Below are 20,704 nucleotides of genomic sequence, written 5' to 3'. Positions count from 1 at the left end.
GCTTTTTAGTTTAGAGGTTTATTAATCCCCATGGGGCAATTAGTTTAATCAGTCATGGTGCTTCACATATAACACATAAAATAAATACAAAAATAAGTGAGAGATCAGAAAAGTAGAAAAAAAATGGGGATAAAATGATAATAAAAATGACAATCAAACTAAATTTATTACATAAACGAATTGCTTCAGGCACAAAAGTACATTTATAGCGATCTGTAGAACATCTGATTGTCCTTAAAGGGGTGGTTGATTATGATTTGACTTTTCTAACTTTAGTTAGTGTGTAATGTTGCTGTTTGAGCATAAACAACATCTGCAAAGTTACGACGCTCAAAGTTCAAAGCAAAGGGAGATATTTGCTTTTACAGAAATCACTTTTTAAGGACTACAACAAACTACACCACATTCCTCCCGGGTTAGTGACATCACCAACCCTAAAATTTACATAAACCCCGCCCCCTGAACACGATTTATAGATTATCGAGACAGAATATGCTAATCATTGACTAGAAGATAACTACACATAAGCTACATAAATTCATCAGACATTCATTCAGAAATGTCCTGTTGCTTCTACATGTTGTCACTTCTTCTTGAGTCTCTCCATCTTTATCTGACTCCGGTTTTAACATAAAAGGCTAAAAGTTTTTGAAATTTTCAGTGCATGTGTGTGTGAGGTAAAAGGACACAAGCTCTTGAAGCTCCGCCCCCTGTGCCGGGAGCAGCAGCTCATTTGCATTTAAAGAGCCAGACACAAAACGGTGCGTTTTTGCTCGCCCTCAAAAAGTGACAATTTTAACATGCTATATAAAAATATCTGTGGGGTGTTTTGAGCTAAAACTTCACACACACACTCTGGGGACATCAGAGACTTATTTTACATCTTGTGAAAAGGGCATTATACCACCCCTTTAAACGTGTTTTTGAGCCATCCTCAACAGAATAGCTCAGAAGAGCAGAGTTCTGGTGCTGTATGTTATCATTTATTGATCACATGTTTCTCTCTCTGGTTTCTCCAGCATGGGTTGGCGCTCTGGCGATGGGGATGATCTTCTTCTGCTCTCCGGTGGTCAGCATGTTCACCGATCACTTCGGGTGCCGGAAGACGGCCGTCTGTGGGGCGTTCGTGGCCTTCCTCGGCCTCCTCACCAGCTCCTTCGCCACGTAAATGTCTTCTTCCTTTCCATGGTTTCCCTTTCCTTTCCACATTGCTGTTTTAGACATTTCACTGTACATTTGAAATGTATGTGCTTTAAATGATAAATTTCCCCCAAAAAACATAAACCACCATAACCATTAGTTGAATGTACACTGTTATATTCACAGAGATTTGGAATTAAATGTTGGTTATCAGTGCAAAAGTATAGCAAATATACCGTTGCATCACACCACATTATTTATAGTCATATTCTTTTTTTGAAAACAAAATTTTTCTGGAAAAAATATTTATTGTTAAATAATTTTTTCGTTTGATATAACTATTGAACTGACAAATATACCATAACTATATACATAGAGCAAAGTGAAATCAAACGATATGTTTCTATAATATATCTATCATTAAATTATTATTTTATTGTGCTTTATTCCAAAAACAATATTTTTCTGTAATATATTTATTATTATATGATTTCTTTCTTGTGCATTTTTGCAAAAACAATATTTTTCTGTAATATATTTATTATTATATGATTTATTTCTTGTGCATTTTTGCAAAAACAATATTTTTATCTATAATATTTTATTGTTACATTATTTTTTTCTTGTGCATTTTTTCAGAAGAAAAATATTTTTCTGTAAAGCATTTTTGTTAGATTTTTTTTCTGTAAGTGTTTGAACTGAACTGATGCATATACCATAACTTCGGATGAGACGTTAAACCGAGGTCCTGACTCTCTGTGGTCATTAAAAATCCCAAGATGTCCTTCGGAAAACGAGTAGGGGTGTAACCCCGGCATCCTGGCCAAATTTGCCCCTTGACCTCTGTCCATCATGGCCTCCTAATCATCCCCATATACTGATTGGTACAGAACTATTGTTATATGATATATATATATATAATTATATGAACATTTTACAAAAAAACTAAATGATTCTTTCCTGTGCATTTTTCTAAAAACAATATTTTTTCTGTAAAATATTGCAAAATATTTATTATTATATGATTGATTTCTTGTGCATTTTTCCCAAAAACAATATTTTTTTTCTTTTTCTAATGCATTTTTCCAGAAATTTGTCTCGCAAAATATATTTTTTTTATATTGGATTTTTTGCTATAACTGTTGAACTGAACTGACACATTTTTACATAGAACAAAATTAAATCGAAGTTTTCCTAAAAAAAAAAAAAAATCTATAAAATATCTGTTATTAAATCATTCTTTCCTTGTGCATTTTCCCCCAAAATATTGTTCTGTAAAATATTTGTTCTTTTATGATGATTTTTTCCCATTAATTGTTAAACTGAACTGACAAATTTAGCATAACTACACAGAACAAAATTAAATCAAGCAAATATGTAATGACTGTCCTCTGCAATATGACACGCAAATTACATAATTTCCTGAGAATGAACCATGCATTGGGATTTTATGTTTACTTAAATTCTTTCAGCCTTTCCAACGCACTGTCAGCCAGCGCTGTGTATGGACTAGACAAAGAAGTCAGTGATCATTCATATGTTCTTCACTGCATCTTTTCATTGAATTTCTTAATTTGAGTTGTATTAAATTGTACATGACGTAACCAGTTTCATCACACTCAATGCAGTCTTTATATTCTATATATATAAGTGTGTGTGAGCTGTGAACTGCTGCTATGCATGAAGCCGTGTTCGAGGTGTGTGAACATCCACACAGATGTACAGGTCGCATTTGCATTTTGTACTTGCTGATGCCCAAAAAAGATGGTCATATTATGCATTTTTTCATTTATACATTTTCATACCTGTTGAATTGAACTAACAAACATGCCATAAAAAGATTAAATCAATAATGTATTTCCAAAATATTTTATATTTTGACATTTATCCAAAAACAATCTTTTTCTGTAAAATATTTATTATATGATTGTTCCAAAAACAATATTTGTCTGTAAAGTATTTATTATTATATGTTTTTTCCTTTTGAATTAAAAAATGTATTAAATTATAAAGTTAACTAAAATGAATAATTAATTATCATAACTGTTGAACTGAACTGACAAACATGCCATAACAAAATGAAATCAATAATTTTTCTCCAAAACAATTCTTCCAAAAAAAATTTTTTTCTGTAAAATATTCATTAATATAATTATGATTTTTTTTCTTGTGTATTTATAGAACAATATATATATATTGTTTATATATTTTTCAGAAGCAATATTTGTCTGTAAAGTGTTTATTATAATGTTTTTTCTTTTGAATAAAAAAAATATATTTTTAATTATATTTTTATTATAATTATATTTATTTATTTATTTTTTCCTTTTGAATAATTTTTTGAATAATTCTAAAATCAATACTTTTCTGTTTAATATATTTTTTATTATATGATTTTTTTCTTGGTCATTCATCCAAAAACAAAATTTTTCTATAAACAAAATCTTATAAATGTTTGATGCTCAGATTATCCATTTTGTAATGTTTTGTGCTTTAATTGGACCTTGTCCGTCAGTCTCCTGTCTTCATGTCTTTAGAGGAAAGCATAATTCAGGAGACGAATCACCTCCAGCCTCCTTAAAGGGATAGTTCACTTTGAAATAAAATGTTGGTATGTTTTAGCTTACCTCAAGGGCATCCAAGTTGTAGGTGTCTTTTTTTCCGCAGTAGTTTCAATTTTGATTTTTCAAACTGTTCTTGTCTGACAGTCATATCATGCAGGTCTATGGTCACCACCTCAAAGAGCATGCAAGTCCATATTAAACATTTCCCCATCGTAAGTACACATTGATGGCCTAAGACACGAAACGAGCGGTTTGTGTGAGAAAACGAACAGTATTTATATAGTTTTTACCTCTTGTACACAACCACGTCCAAGTGAGGGCGCGGGCGCTTCCTGCTATGTGATGTGTGCGCAGACTGGTGCATAGATATATACACTAGATGTCGCCTTGGCTACGGCAGTTCATTGGAACGAATGTCTTTAATGCGACATCTAGTGTATATATCTATGCACCAGTCTGCGCACACGTCACACAGCAGGAAGCGCCCGCGCCCTCACTTGGACGTGGCTGTGTACAAGAGGTAACGATATAAATACTGTTCGTTTTCTCACACAAACCGCTCGTTTCGTGTCTTAGGCCATCAATGTGTACTTACGATGGGGAATTGTTTTAATTTGGACTCTGTGCATGCTCTTTGAGGTGGTGACCATAGACCTGCATGATATGACTGTCAGACAAGAACGGTTTGACCTAAAAATATCAAAATTGAAACTACTGCGGAAACAAAGACACCTACATCTTGGATGCCCTTAAGCTAAAACATACCAAAATTTTATTTCAAAGTGAACTATCCCTTTAAGTGCTCATGTAAAAGGTCATCGAAAAACGCTTTAAACGAGAAGAAGAACGCACACACACGTAGGACAGCGGGACATTTATGTAATCGTTGCTTTCTTTCTCTTCCCTTCTTTTCCTTCTCATTGTTTTCTCACAGTGTCCTCTTTCTGAGATCCTGTGCATTTGGTTTTATTCCAAGCTCAAAAAGCTCTTGCTGTTGTTAGAAACGGTGGGAGAGAGAAAAACAGTCCTGCTGCGTTTAGAGCCTGAAACACTCGACAAACCCGAATACTAACAAGTGCATGCGCACACACACACACACACACACACTGTCCTCAGGCTTTGAAGTCTCTATTCGATCCCGCAAGGACCCGCAATCCGTCATTTATGCAAATGTGTGTTTGGTCATTAGCCAAATAATGTCTCCTGGTAGGCGTGTGTCGCACATTCTCTGGCTTCAGGGGTCAAAGGGCATGTGTGGATGTGAAATAGGCTACTTGAGTTTAATAAGGAAAATAAATCACTAGTTCAGCTTAAAAATTGCCTGTATCAATCCAGCACCTCGTAAACATGACTTCGAGACAGACTAGTGTGTTGTCTTTAGTTGTTTGGAAAAAGAAAAAAGAAGTGCATTTTAGCATACAGGAAAAAACATAATTTAACCCTTTCCTGGTCATAACTATTGACATTGAACAAAATTAAATCGAAGTTTTCCTAAAACTTTTTCTATAAAATATCTGTTATTAAGCAATTCTTTCCTTGTGCATTTCCCCCCAAAATATTGATCTGCAAAATATTTTTCATTTTATGATTTTTTTTCCATTAACTGTTGGACTGAACTGACAAATTTAGCATAACTACACAGAACAAAATGAAATCAAGAAAAAAGTGTGACTGTATATATATAATTTAACCCTCTCCTGGCCATTGACAGAATTTGCCATTATTTATGACACAACGGATTTTCCCGGATGTTTTCAATATTAATCTTCAATAATCAATTATTAATCTAATAATCAATATTTTCTCAAAGAGTTCTCGCGGGTTGATTTGATTTTCGCCCGTCCGAATTCTTCTGATATATTGCATGTTCAGATATTCATGCAACAAAATATTCTGGGGGTCTATGCTATGGTTTTAGTTAAACTAAAAAAAAAAAAAAAAAAAAAAAACGATATGTCCATATTTAAAAAAAATCCTAAATGAATAAAAATGGCAAAAACACACAGAAATGTATTCAAACTTAAACAGAAAATATGAAAAAAAAATCTAATTTAAAATATTAAGAAAAAATAGGTACCACTTCACAATAAGGTTTCATTAGTTAACATGAACTAATAATGACCTGCACTTTTACAGCAGTTTATTAATCTTTGTTAATGTTAATTTCAACATTTACTAATACATTACTAAAATCAAAAATTGACGCACTGTGAAGTTACAAACAATGAACGGCTGTATTACAAAGATGAACAAATACTGTAACAAATGTATTGCTTATGGTTAGTTCATGTTAGTTAATACATTAACTAATGTTAACAAATGAAACCTTACTGTAAAGTGTTACCAAAAAATATAATAGTATATAATGATATATGTGTATTGTATGTGTATATATATGTGTAGCATTAAAGTTTTGATCCACTTCACATGTTGACTACTGTATTATAGTATAGTGTAATAATAATAATAATAATAATAATACTATTATCATTGATAAATATAATAGTATGTCAGTGAAGCAATTCTCTTTAACAAGTAAAAAGGTGCTGTTTTGAGCTCAGTTTCTCACGTCTTGTGTTCCTCTCTCTCTTCAGCACGCTGGGTCTCCGCTACTTCACATACGGGATACTGTTCGGCTGCGGATCCTCGTTTGCGTTCCAGCCGTCTCTGGTGATCCTGGGGCATTATTTTCGGCAGAGACTGGGATTGGCCAACGGTGTGGTGACGGCGGGCAGCAGCCTCTTCTCGATGGGGCTCCCGGTGCTCCTGAAGAAGGTGGTGGGACCGCTGGGTCTTCCCAGAACCTTCCAGATCCTCAGCATCTTCATGCTGGTCCAGTCTCTGCTGGCCCTCACCTTTAAACCGCTCATGCCCAGCGGGATGATCCCGATGCCGGGCGTGGGAATGGATGGACCCCCGTCAGGCCTGGACTCGGCGAGCCGGTGGCAGAAGAGCCTGGGCAAAATTAGGAAGTACTTTAACGTGCGAGTGTTCAGCGTTTTGACCTATCGGGTTTGGGCGTTCGGTGTCGCCACTGCGGTTCTGGGATACTTCGTTCCCTACGTGCACCTGGTGAGTTCTGTGCTGTGTCTCAATACTGTTTTTATTAGTTTAGTGAGTGCTGTGCTGTTTTATGACCATTGTTATAATAGTGCTGGGCGACGATTAATCGTGATTAATCGCATTCAAAATAAAAGTTTGTGTTTACATAATACATGTGTGTGTACTTCGTTCCCTACCTGCATCTGGTGAGTTGTGTTCTGTGCTGTTTTGTTACCATTGTTATATTTATATGTTGGGCGACGATTAATCGCGATTAATCGCATCCAAAATAAAAGTTTTGTGTTGTAGCAAATTAGCTAAAAAAAAAAAAAAAAATATATATATATATATATATATATATATATATAAACACATGCATGTACATATTTAAGAAAAAATTGTTATTTAAATATAAAATATTTATATATAATATAATATAAATGATGTATAAATATATATGCAGTTTATACATGTAAATATTTCTTAAATATATACATGCATGTGTGTGTATTTATGTATACAAGATAATTATACACAGTACACACTACACAAACACATATATTATGTAAATACAAACTTTTATTTTGGATGCGATTAATCGTGATTAATCGTTGCCCAGCGCTAATTTTTTTATTCAGATTTTTAATTCTTTTTAATTTTAATTTTTAATTTTGATTATTCTAAATATGAATAAATACTATAATAGTATATAAATATTACTAAAATAAGACTGTTGCATATAAAAACAAAAGTGTGTTTGAACATCACTTCCTAATTTGTGTTTGTGCCACAATTGTTTGACTTGAGGATGACTAAATATGACAATTTTTGTTTTTGATTTGATTTTGAAACTAACTTTTCAGTTTCAGCACATCATTTATGTGCGAAACTTGCAGTAGCTCTACTTTTTTTTATCTACAATGCCAAATCCTTTATTTGCTCAGTCAATGAATCATTAAAAATTGAAGAATTAGGCCGTTATTGTTTGTTGGCATGCTAATGCAGCTTAGTCAATACGAAAAAAAAGTCTGGACTGAATATTAAACATGACATTTGCTGTTTTGCAGAGGCTGTTGTTTACTATTTTATAAACACAAAACGCCTCCGATTTACAGCGAGTCGAGCCGGTGTGCATTTAACATTCAGAAAGCGGAGGCTATAGGAGCGACGCGCCCGGCCCATGCATAAATAATGTTTTAGGGTTCTGCGAGCTGAAATATTTACTGCACGCTGCATGACAGAAAGCCTATGTGATGAGTCCACACATGTTGATGATGAATTATTAACTCGGCGTGTGTCATCTCAGGTCAGACTGTCCTTGTTTCACCTTTCCTTCTCACTCATTCTCTGTTGTCATAGTGATGGACATACTTTTACCCGGATACCCGACATATGTGGCCGTAACGCTGCTCGCTCTCGCTTGTTTTTCAAAGCAAATTTAAGCTTGGAATTAGTTTCCAGCTGCTGGACTGAGTGCATAAATAGGGTTTGGGTCACAGTTAAGGGTAAACAGGCCATAAAATGTGATGATATAAGAGGATGTCTCGCTGTTAGCTGAAAGAAAAGCGTGACGCAAATGGATCCTTCTCTTTCGCTGTAAAACACAGTAATTCAGTGTGGTTAATGGAGATGTGCTCAAATTAGCCGTGTTGTGCAGTAGCAAACTTACTGACATTTTTTTTCAAAATGTTTACAGTTTTTTTTTTTTTTTACAGTACAAATGATTGTTTTTTACTGGAAAAAATGTCGGTAGACATTTATATTCTTACAAAATATTCTTACTTCAAATAAATGCTGTTTGTTTGACCTTTCTATTCATCAAAGAATCCTGAAAAATATGTAGGCCTATTAATAATCAAGAAATGTTTCTCGAGCATCAAATCATCATATTAGAGTGATTTGTGAAGGATCATGTGACACTGAAGACTGGAGTAATGATGCTGAAAAATACAGCTTTGATCACAGGAATGAATTACACTTTACTATATATTCACATAGAAAAAGGGGATTTAAAATTATAATAATATTTAAATTTTGTACTGTTTTTACTGTATTTTTGATCAATTAAATGCAGCCTTAGTGAGCAGAAGAGACTTCTTTCAAAAGCATTACACATCTGACCAACCCCAGACTTTTGAGCGGTAGTGAAATGTAATGCAGGCTTTAGATAGACGTAAGGAAACTGGAAGTGTGTGTGTTTATGTGTGCATTTGTTGCAATTGTGTTGTGTTGATATATGTCAAAACGTCGGTATGTGTTTGAAGCAAGTGTTTATTTGGGTAGGTGCGAGTTAGCCAACATGTGTGAGTGTGTTTCAGATGTGTTTCTGAGCTTGTGTGTGTGTGTGTGTGTGTTGTACATATAAAGTTAATGAGAGAGACCTTTCCCCCCTCGCCTCAGTCTCACTCTTCCACCTTCAGTCATGTTTTTTCAGGCTTCGGAACAGAAGTAAACACTTTGTCCCGGCTTTTGTTGTACGTGTGTGTGTGTGTGTGTGTGTGACCCTCGCCGCTCTGTGGTGAAATAGGAAAGCCCTTCCTTCGCATTAAACCTAAATGTGAAATCTCATGGCTTTTGAAGTGCCCCTAAGGTTTTCTCATTCAAGCCGGTTTCAAAAGACTGTGATCTCTAGGGTCAGGAAACGCTTCTAAAGGATTTTTTTTTTTTTAACCCCATGACTTCAACAAGGGCGTCTATGAGCGGAAATATTCAACTTATAGCTGGCTTTCCTGTGTTCCCAGCACAGAGCCGCATTAATGGCATGGTTGATGAGGCTGAAGAAAAGGGGCTTTGATGAAGACGATGGCCACACAAAGCCAGCCGTTCAGTCCAGCGGTGGTTACCAAGTCATGGGAATCACACTTAACTAGCACTTCTGTGTCAACCAGAGATGAATGTTTATGTGTTTGGACAAGATACTGTGGAGTGGAGCTATAAAAAGGTCATTTGATGTTAGACAAACAGACAGACAGACTATCGTTCAAAAGTTCGGGGTTTGTACGATTTTTTGTTTGTTTTATTTCTCTGCTCAACAAGGCTGATCAAAACATATTGTGGAATATTATTACAATTTAAAATAAGTGTTTTCTATTTTAATACGTTTTACAGTGTAACTTATTCCTGTGATGGGAAGCTTAATTTTCAGCGTCATTAACGCCTGGTGTCACGTTATTGAGTTTCAGTTTTAACATTTTTCCATGTTGTCTGTGGGATCTCCTGAAATTCTGTTTCAGATTCAGTAGCTTTTCATTCTGATTTGCTGATTTTCTGCTCAAGAAGCATTTCTGATTATTGTCAATGTTGAAAACAGCTGTGTTGCTTCATATTTTTATTTTTATATTGGATAGACAGACAGACAGAGATAGATAAATATATAGACAGACAGACAGACAGACATTATAGACAGACAGACAGACAGACATTATAGACAGACAGACAGCCATAGATAAACAGACAGATAGATAGACAGACAGACAGACAGACATTATAGACAGACAGACAGCCATAGATAAACAGACAGATAGATAGACAGACAGACATTATAGACAGACAGACAGACAGCCATAGATAAACAGACAGATAGATAGACAGACAGACAGACATACATTATAGACAGACAGACAGACAGCCATAGATAAACAGACAGACAGACATTATAGACAGACAGACAGCCATAGATAAACAGACAGATAGATAGACAGACAGACATTATAGACAGACAGACAGACAGACAGCCATAGATAAACAGACAGATAGATAGACAGACAGACAGACATTACAGATAGACAGACAGACAGACATACATTATAGACAGACAGACAGACAGCCATAGATAAACAGACAGATAGACAGACAGACAGACAGACATTATAGACAGACAGACAGCCATAGATAAACAGACAGATAGATAGACAGACAGACATTATAGACAGACAGACAGACAGCCATAGATAAACAGACAGATAGATAGACAGACAGACAGACAGACAGACAGACAGACAGACATACATTATAGACAGACAGACAGCCATAGATAAACAGACAGATAGATAGACAGACAGACAGACATTATAGACAGACAGACAGACAGCCATAGATAAACAGACAGATAGATAGACAGACAGACAGACATTACAGATAGACAGACAGACAGACATACATACATACATTATAGACAGACAGACAGACAGCCATAGATAAACAGACAGATAGACAGACAGACAGACATTATAGACAGACAGACAGACATTATAGATAGATAGACAGGACAGACAGACAGACAGACAGCCATAGATAAACAGACAGATAGATAGACAGACAGACAGACAGACATTATAGACAGACAGACAGACATTATAGATAGATAAACAGACAGACAGACAGACATTATAGACAGACAGACAGACAGACAGCCATAGATAAACAGACAGATAGATAGACAGACAGACAGACAGACAGACAGACAGACATTACAGATAGACAGACAGACAGACATACATTATAGACAGACAGACAGACAGCCATAGATAAACAGACAGACAGACAGACATTATAGACAGACAGACAGACATTATAGATAGATAGACAGGACAGACAGACAGACAGACAGACAGACAGCCATAGATAAACAGACAGATAGACAGACAGACATTATAGACAGACAGACAGACAGACATTATAGATAGACAGACAGACAGACAGACAGACAGACAGACATTATAGATAGATAAATGGACAGACAGACAGACATTATAGATAGATAGACAGGACAGACAGATATATAGACAGACAGACAGACAGACATTATAGATAGACAGACAGACAGACAGACAGACAGCCATAGATAAACAGACAGATAGATAGACAGACAGACAGACAGACAGACATTATAGACAGACAGACAGCCATAGATAAACAGACAGACATTATAGACAGACAGACATTATAGACAGACAGACAGACAGCCATAGATAAACAGACAGATAGATAGACAGACAGACAGACATTACAGATAGACAGACAGACAGACAGACAGACAGACATACATACATTATAGACAGACAGACAGCCAGCCATAGATAAACAGACAGATAGACAGACAGACAGACATTATAGACAGACAGACAGCCATAGATAAACAGACAGATAGATAGACAGACAGACATTATAGACAGACAGACAGACAGACAGCCATAGATAAACAGACAGATAGATAGACAGACAGACAGACAGACAGACATTTATAGACAGACAGACAGCCATAGATAAACAGACAGATAGATAGACAGACAGACATTATAGACAGACAGACAGACAGCCATAGATAAACAGACAGATAGATAGACAGACAGACAGACATTACAGATAGACAGACAGACATACATTATAGACAGACAGACAGACAGCCATAGATAAACAGACAGATAGACAGACAGACAGACATTATAGACAGACAGACAGACATTATAGATAGATAGACAGGACAGACAGACAGCCATAGATAAACAGACAGATAGATAGACAGACAGACAGACAGACAGACATTATAGACAGACAGACAGACATTATAGATAGATAAACAGACAGATAGATAGACAGACAGACAGACATTATAGACAGACAGACAGACAGACAGCCATAGATAAACAGACAGATAGATAGACAGACAGACAGACATTACAGATAGACAGACAGACAGACAGACATACATTATAGACAGACAGACAGACAGCCATAGATAAACAGACAGACAGACAGACAGACATTATAGACAGACATTATAGATAGATAGACAGGACAGACAGACAGACAGACAGACAGCCATAGATAAACAGACAGATAGACAGACAGACATTATAGACAGACAGACAGACATTATAGATAGACAGACAGACAGACAGACATTATAGATAGATAAACGGACAGACAGACAGACAGACAGACATTATAGATAGATAGACAGGACAGACAGATATATAGACAGACAGACAGACAGACATTATAGATAGACAGACAGACAGACAGACAGACAGACAGACAGACAGACAGACAGACAGCCATAGATAAACAGACAGATAGATAGACAGACATTATAGATAGACAGACAGACAGACAGACAGACATTATAAATAGACTGACAGACAGACAGACATTATAGATAGACTGACAGACAGACAGACATTATAAATAGACTGACAGACAGGCAGACATTATAGATAGACAGACAGACAGACAGACAGACAGACATTATAAATAGACAGACAGACGGACAGACAGACATTATAGATAGACAGACAGGCAGACATTATAGATAGACAGACAGACAGACATTATAGATAGATAGACAGACAGACAGACAGACAGACAGACAGACAGGCAGACATTATAGATAGACAGACAGACAGACAGCCATAGATAAACAGACAGATAGATAGACAGACAGACATTATAAATAGACTGACAGACAGACAGACATTATAGATAGACTGACAGACAGGCAGACATTATAGATAGACAGACAGACAGACATTATAGATAGACAGACAGACAGACAGACAGACATTATAGATAGATAGACAGACAGACAGACAGACAGACAGGCAGACATTATAGATAGACAGACAGACAGACAGCCATAGATAAACAGACAGATAGATAGACAGACAGACATTATAAATAGACTGACAGACAGACAGACATTATAGATAGACTGACAGACAGGCAGACATTATAGATAGACAGACAGACAGACAGACATTATAGATAGACAGACAGACAGACAGACAGGCAGGCAGACATTATAGATAGACAGACAGACAGACAGACATTATAAATAGACAGACAGACAGACAGACATTATAGATAGACAGACAGACAGACAGACAGGCAGACATTATAGATAGACAGACAGACAGACATTATAAATAGACAGACAGACATTATAGATAGACAGACAGACAGACAGACAGGCAGACATTATAGATAGATAGACAGACAGACAGACAGGCAGACATTATAGATAGATAGATAGATAGATAGACAGACAGACAGACAGGCAGACATTATAGATAGATAGACAGACAGACAGACATAGATAGATAAATAGATAGACAGACATCATAGATAGTTATAGATACTGTAGATAGACAGACAGATAATTCTGCATGTGTAATGTTAATCTCCTGATGTGTTTCCTGTGTCGGTACAGATGAGCTATGTGAAGGAGCGGTTTGTAGACACTCAGAGGGAATGGCTTCTGCTCGTGTGTATCGGAGCGTCGTCTGGAGTCGGTCGACTGATGTTTGGGAAGATCGGAGACCTCATTCCCGGAGTAAATAAAATCTACTTGCAGGTACGGAATGTTTGTGATGAATATTTCCAAGACCGGAAGAATTCAGCAACTCGGATGCGATGCCGCCAGAGCATGAAATTAAATCAGAGACACTCGAGGTCACAAGGTCATCAGTGTTTCTCAAGGTCTATATGCATGTTCTAGAAGTGGAACAAATTTTTTTATCAGTTTCAGTGATGAGAATCTTTTCATATGATCTCAATATATACAGGGCTAGCTATAGAGAGGAGTATTTTGCTAAATATGTGCACTATATGAATCTACATATTTATTATATTTTTTACTTATATCATTAAAATATTATAACGTTGTTATTATAATAAAAAACACATTAGATTTAATTTGAGTTGTTATTTTAATAATAACCTTTAATAATAATACCAGCTGACAGTGCTCTCTGAGTTTTTTTTTTCTTGAGAAAAATTTACATGTATCTACTGTACCTAATATTTATCCAAATTAATCGATATTGAATCAAGATCAGAATCAAATCACAAGAATTGAATTGAAATCGTGAAATCCCCCCCCGATATATGATACAGTATTATAATAGCCCTATATATATGATACAGTATATAATAGCCCTATATATATGATACAGTATATAATAGCCCTATATAATAGCCCTATATATATGATACTGTATATAATAGCCCTATATAATAGCCCTATATATATGATACTGTATATAATAGCCCTATATAATAGCCCTATATAGATGATACTGTATATAATAGCCCTATATAATAGCCCTATATATATGATACTGTATATAATAGCCCTATATATATGATACTGTATATAATAGCCCTATATAATATCCCTATATATATGATACTGTATATAATAGCCCTATATATATGATACTGTATATAATAGCCCTATATATATGATACTGTATATAATAGCCCTATATAATAGCCCTATATATATGATACTGTATATAATAGCCCTATATAATAGCCCTATATATATGATACTGTATATAATAGCCCTATATAATAGCCCTATATATATGATACTGTATATAATAGCCCTATATATATGATACAGTATATAATAGCCCTATATATATGATACTGTATATAATAGCCCTATATAATAGCCCGATATATATGATACTGTATATAATAGCCCTATATAATAGCCCTATATATATGATACTGTATATAATAGCCCTATATAATAGCCCTATATATATGATACAGTATATAATAGCCCTATATATATGATACAGTATATAATAGCCCTATATAATAGCCCTATATATATGATACTGTATATAATAGCCCTATATAATAGCCCTATATATATGATACAGTATATAATAGCCCTATATATATGATACAGTATATAATAGCCCTATATAATAGCCCTATATATATGATACTGTATATAATAGCCCTATATAATAGCCCTATATATATGATACTGTATATAATAGCCCTATATAATAGCCCTATATATATGATACTGTATATAATAGCCCTATATAATAGCCCTATATATATGATACTGTATATAATAGCCCTATATATATGATACTGTATATAATAGCCCTATATATATGATACTGTATATAATAGCCCTATATAATAGCCCTATATATATGATACTGTATATAATAGCCCTATATAATAGCCCTATATATATGATACTGTATATAATAGCCCTATATATATGATACTGTATATAATAGCCCTATATATATGATACTGTATATAATAGCCCTATATAATAGCCCTATATATATGATACTGTATATAATAGCCCTATATAATAGCCCTATATATATGATACTGTATTAGGGATGGGACTTTTTCTCGACAAAACGACCGACATTCGACACATGCTCCACTCGACAAAAAAAATAGAGTGTCGACATGTCGAGGGGGCGGGGCTTGTGGGATTTCCAAATTGCATTTTTTTTTTTTTTTTGGCTTTTCATTTATTACATTTCCTCGGTTACTTTAACCTCGGTTCCCTGAGAGATAAGGGAACGAGTATTGCGTTGCAAACGCTATGAGAAAACTCCTTTTCTCGAGAAAAGAACGACCATGGTGTGTAAACAGAAGCAGCAGCGGAAATATGCACGATCCGCGAGTGCTGAAGACGTTCTGCACGGCTTTGGTGGGTGCGCAGGAGGACACAAATGGGCGGCGACAGCTTCTTACAGTGGCGGGAGCTTTTTCCTCAGCGCCGTCAACAGAAAGAGCGTTAACTGTAGGTACGTACACACACCGCCGCCGACTTGAGCTGCAAAGAAGCTCTGGCCGCCCTGTCAAGGACGCTTGTCAAAAAGTACGGGGAAGCTTGACCGCTCTGAATGGTGAGTGCGCGCACGCGCGGCCGGGACTCGCTCTCTCTCTCTGCTCGTGCGTGCGCGCTTAAAATTTCATATTTTGTTATGAACATTCACCCGCCAGTGTGGCGGATAGCCTTTTGAGATTTACTCGCCAAACAGAAAATCTACCCGCATTTGGCGCTTGGCGGGTGTTAATTTCGGACCCTGATGTAGAATATTTTCCACCCTCCGCATCGCTGCTGCTCTTTAAAAAAAAAAGAAAAAAAAAGGCCGACAATCCGACAAAAAGTCGACACATGGGCCTCGACAGTCGATTTCCCAAATCCCGTGTCGTTCCCATCCCTATACTGTATATAATAGCCCTATATAATAGCCCTATATATATGATACTGTATATAATAGCCCTATATATATGATACTGTATATAATAGCCCTATATATATGATACTGTATATAATAGCCCTATATAATAGCCCTATATATATGATACTGTATATAATAGCCCTATATAATAGCCCTATATATATGATACTGTATATAATAGCCCTATATATATGATACTGTATATAATAGCCCTATATAATAGCCCTATATATATGATACTGTATATAATAGCCCTATATAATAGCCCTATATATATGATACAGTATATAATAGCCCTATATATATGATACAGTATATAATAGCCCTATATATATGATACAGTATTATAATATGATAATAATAGTATATATATATATATATATATATGATACAGTATTATAATAGCCCTATATATATGATACAGTATTATAATATGATAATAATAGTATGTGTATATATATATATATATATATGATACAGTATTATAATATGATAATAATAGTATATATATATATATATATGATACAGTATTATAATAGCCCTATATATATGATACAGTATATAATAGCCCTATATATATGATACAGTATATAATAGCACTCTATATATAAATAAAGCCCTTTTCTATGGTATTTTTCTACTTAAATTTATTAGATTAAATTAAGGTTTGATGGATCAAACTTTCTACGTTCTTAGACGAGTGTGTGTGTTTATGTGTGTGTAGGTGGCTTCATTCATATTGCTGGGTCTGATGTCGATGATGATACCTCAGTGCGCCACGTTCGAGGGTCTGGTGGTGGTTTTCGTATTGATGGGTTTTTGTGACGGCTGTTTCATCACCATCATGGCCCCCATCGCCTTCGAGCTGGTCGGGCCGATGCAGGCGTCTCAAGCCATCGGATACCTCCTCGGCCTCATGGCCATACCGATGACAGCCGGACCACCACTCGCAGGTGAGGGGCCATATTTCATAACCATATGACCTGATTATTTAGAAGTCCTGCGAATGTGTTGCAGTAAAAATGTAATATAATATGAGGGTGAGCAAATAATGATGATTTTTTTTCTTTTGATGAACTTTTGGCAATAAACAAGTGCCAACGTGGAGCCACAGAATAAAACATTTTAAAAGACAATTGAGACAATTGCGATTTTACATCTCACTATTCACTATCACACAATTCTGACTTTATAACACGCAAATGCGACTTTATATCACGCAATTCTGACTTTCTCAGAATTGCGAGATATAAAGTCAGAATTGCGTTATATAAAGTTGCATTTGCGTGTTATAAAGTCATAATTGTGTGATATAAAGTCGCATTTGCGTGTTATAAAGTCATAATTGCATGATATAAAGTCGCAATTGTGTTATAAAGTCATAATTATGTGATATAAAGTCACATTTGCGTGTTATAAAGTCATAATTGTGTGATATAAAGCCGCATTTGCGTGTTATAAAGTCATAATTGCATGATATAAAGTCGCAATTGTGTTATAAAGTCATAATTGTGTGATATAAAGTCGCAATTGTGTTATAAAGTCATAATTGTGTGATATAAAGTCACATTTGCGTGTTATAAAGTCATATTTGTGTGATATAATGTCACATTTGTGTGTTATAGTCATAATTGTGTGATATAGGTGCATTTGCGTGTTATAAAGTCATATTTGTGTGATATAAAGTCGCATTTGCGTGTTATAAAGTCATAATTGCATGATATAAAGTCGCAATTGTGTTATAAAGTCATAATTGTGTGATATAAAGTCACATTTGCGTGTTATAAAGTCATAATTGTGTGATATAAAGCCGCATTTGCGTGTTATAAAGTCATAATTGCATGATATAAAGTCGCAATTGTGTTATAAAGTCATAATTGTGTGATATAAAGTCGCAATTGTGTGTTATAAAGTCATAATTGTGTGATATAAAGTCACATTTGCGTGTTATAAAGTCATATTTGTGTGATATAATGTCACATTTGTGTGTTATAGTCATAATTGTGTGATATAGGTGCATTTGCGTGTTATAAAGTCATATTTGTGTGATATAAAGTCAAATTTGTGTGATATAAAGTCGCATTTGCGTGTTATAAAGTCAGAATTGTGAGATATAAAGTCGCAATTGTGTGTTATAAAGTCCAATTCTATGGAAAAAAAATTTTTTCTCAGATTTATAACACAATTGTGACTTTATATCTCCCAATTGGATGTTATAAAGTCCGAATTGCGAGATATAAACATGCGATTGTGAGAAAAAAGTCAGTCTTTTTTTCCTTAGAAATGGACTTTATAACACAATTCTGACTTTATATCACGCAATTATGAGATAAAAAGTCAGAATTGTGAGATAAAAAAGTCGCAATTACCTTTTTTATTTTTTATTCTGTGGCGGAAACAAGCTTCCATAGACTTGTATCAAAAACATTAAAAAAATCTTACTGACCCTAAACTTTTGAATGGTAGTGTATATATATATATATATATATATATATATATATATATTAATATTATTTATTTATTTTTTGCTCAATGGTCTCTGTGCTGCAAGTGAATTCCTCTCTTCCATGCAGCGTAACTAATTTCCATCCAAAGACACAATAAAATCTTTATATAAAACTTATATGTGATTTAATATGATTTAATCAGCCAGCATGCTGATCTTGGCTGCGTTTCCCAGAGAAGACACACACACACACACACACACACACAACAGGCTAAGTGTTTTCCCAGTTTATGCGTCCGGTGGACAGGAATAAGATTTATTTTGGAGGGTAAATTCCAAGGTCTCCCCGAGAGCATATTTATTTTGGACTGTTGACATAAATGCTCTTGTTCAGCGACGGTCTCCATATGTTTTCAGTTGCCAATCCAAATCCAAGCTTTCATTTTGAAGCATTAGACGTTGTAACATCTACTTGTACTCCAGTAAATGGACCTTATATTTGCAGGTCTCAAGGTTCATTTGTAAAATACTGACGTTACCTGTCAGAACTCCCGGTCGGATTCAGGAACGCTGAGAACCTGAAGCATCATTCACAGGATCTCGTTTCAAAGCGTTGCCCTTCACGGCAGGAGCATTACGACTAGGTTTGGATTGGCCGTCACGCGCTGTTATTTCACACACTTGGAACCGTGATCGGACTTCTAAATGTCTATTTATTTAAGTTTGGTCTTATATCTTTTGAATCAGAGGCTGGGGAAAATCTTACCAGAGTCTGAACCGCTTGTGTAGTTGTTTTGCTTGAGATTCGTTCCAGACCTCAAGCCTCATTGAAATCCCTGGAGAAGGATATTGAAATCGAGAGCATTTTAATGTGGCGGTCATAGTGGGGAGTCTCAGTTGAATTTTAATCGCATTAGTTCCATTCTTTAGCTGTCTTTTTATTTAAAGTCAACATGAAATTTTCATCATTTACTTTCATCTCTGTCTTATGTTATTCTAAAGGAGGTCTTTACTTTCCTTTAACTTTTCTTTTGATTTTTCATTTTCACACACACGCACGCGCATGCGCATGCGCACACACACACACACACACAAAACAATTGATTAGTATGTGGTATGACAAGAATGTCCAAGAATTATATAAAATATAAATCATGTAACAAAAAGAAAGAAAATAAGTTTGCGCTTTAAACAGTGCACAAATGTCACAAAAAAAAAAACACACACACACACACACACATATATATATTTATTTTTTTATTTTTCTTTTACACATAGACAATGTATATTTCAATTTTTTTTGTAAATGTTCAATATTTTCATCATATAAATAATATAAATATATGATGAAAATATTAAACATTTACAAAAAAATATAAATATATTCTCCTCTGGAACAGGATGAATGTGTTGTAATTATTTATATATTTATATATATATATTTGCTTGACCTCTGGAATGACTTAATAAACAGTTATTTAAAGCTTGCAACA

At 35.0% G+C, this 20,704-nt stretch overlaps 2 protein-coding genes across 2 annotated transcripts in view; one reads left to right on the top strand and one right to left on the bottom strand.

Annotated features, from left to right (window-relative positions):
- Positions 1-20,704, bottom strand: part of arl3l2 (ADP ribosylation factor like GTPase 3, like 2) — a 298,428-nt gene that overhangs the window by 53,260 nt on the left and 224,464 nt on the right. The window lies entirely within an intron of this gene.
- Positions 1-20,704, top strand: part of slc16a2 (solute carrier family 16 member 2) — a 50,802-nt gene that overhangs the window by 25,954 nt on the left and 4,144 nt on the right. The window contains exons 2-5 of the mRNA XM_084430560.1: positions 1,020-1,164; positions 6,299-6,776; positions 13,954-14,097; positions 17,490-17,718. Of these exons, the coding sequence (XP_084286686.1) occupies positions 1,020-1,164; positions 6,299-6,776; positions 13,954-14,097; positions 17,490-17,718 (996 nt within the window). The remainder of the gene's footprint in view (positions 1-1,019; positions 1,165-6,298; positions 6,777-13,953; positions 14,098-17,489; positions 17,719-20,704) is intronic.

Source organism: Rutilus rutilus (assembly GCF_951802725.1).
Source record: "Rutilus rutilus genome assembly, chromosome: 14".
Taxonomy (NCBI): domain Eukaryota; kingdom Metazoa; phylum Chordata; class Actinopteri; order Cypriniformes; family Leuciscidae; genus Rutilus; species Rutilus rutilus.
The sequence above is the reverse complement of the archived record's forward strand: the minus strand, read 5'-3'. Positions and strand labels throughout refer to the sequence as shown.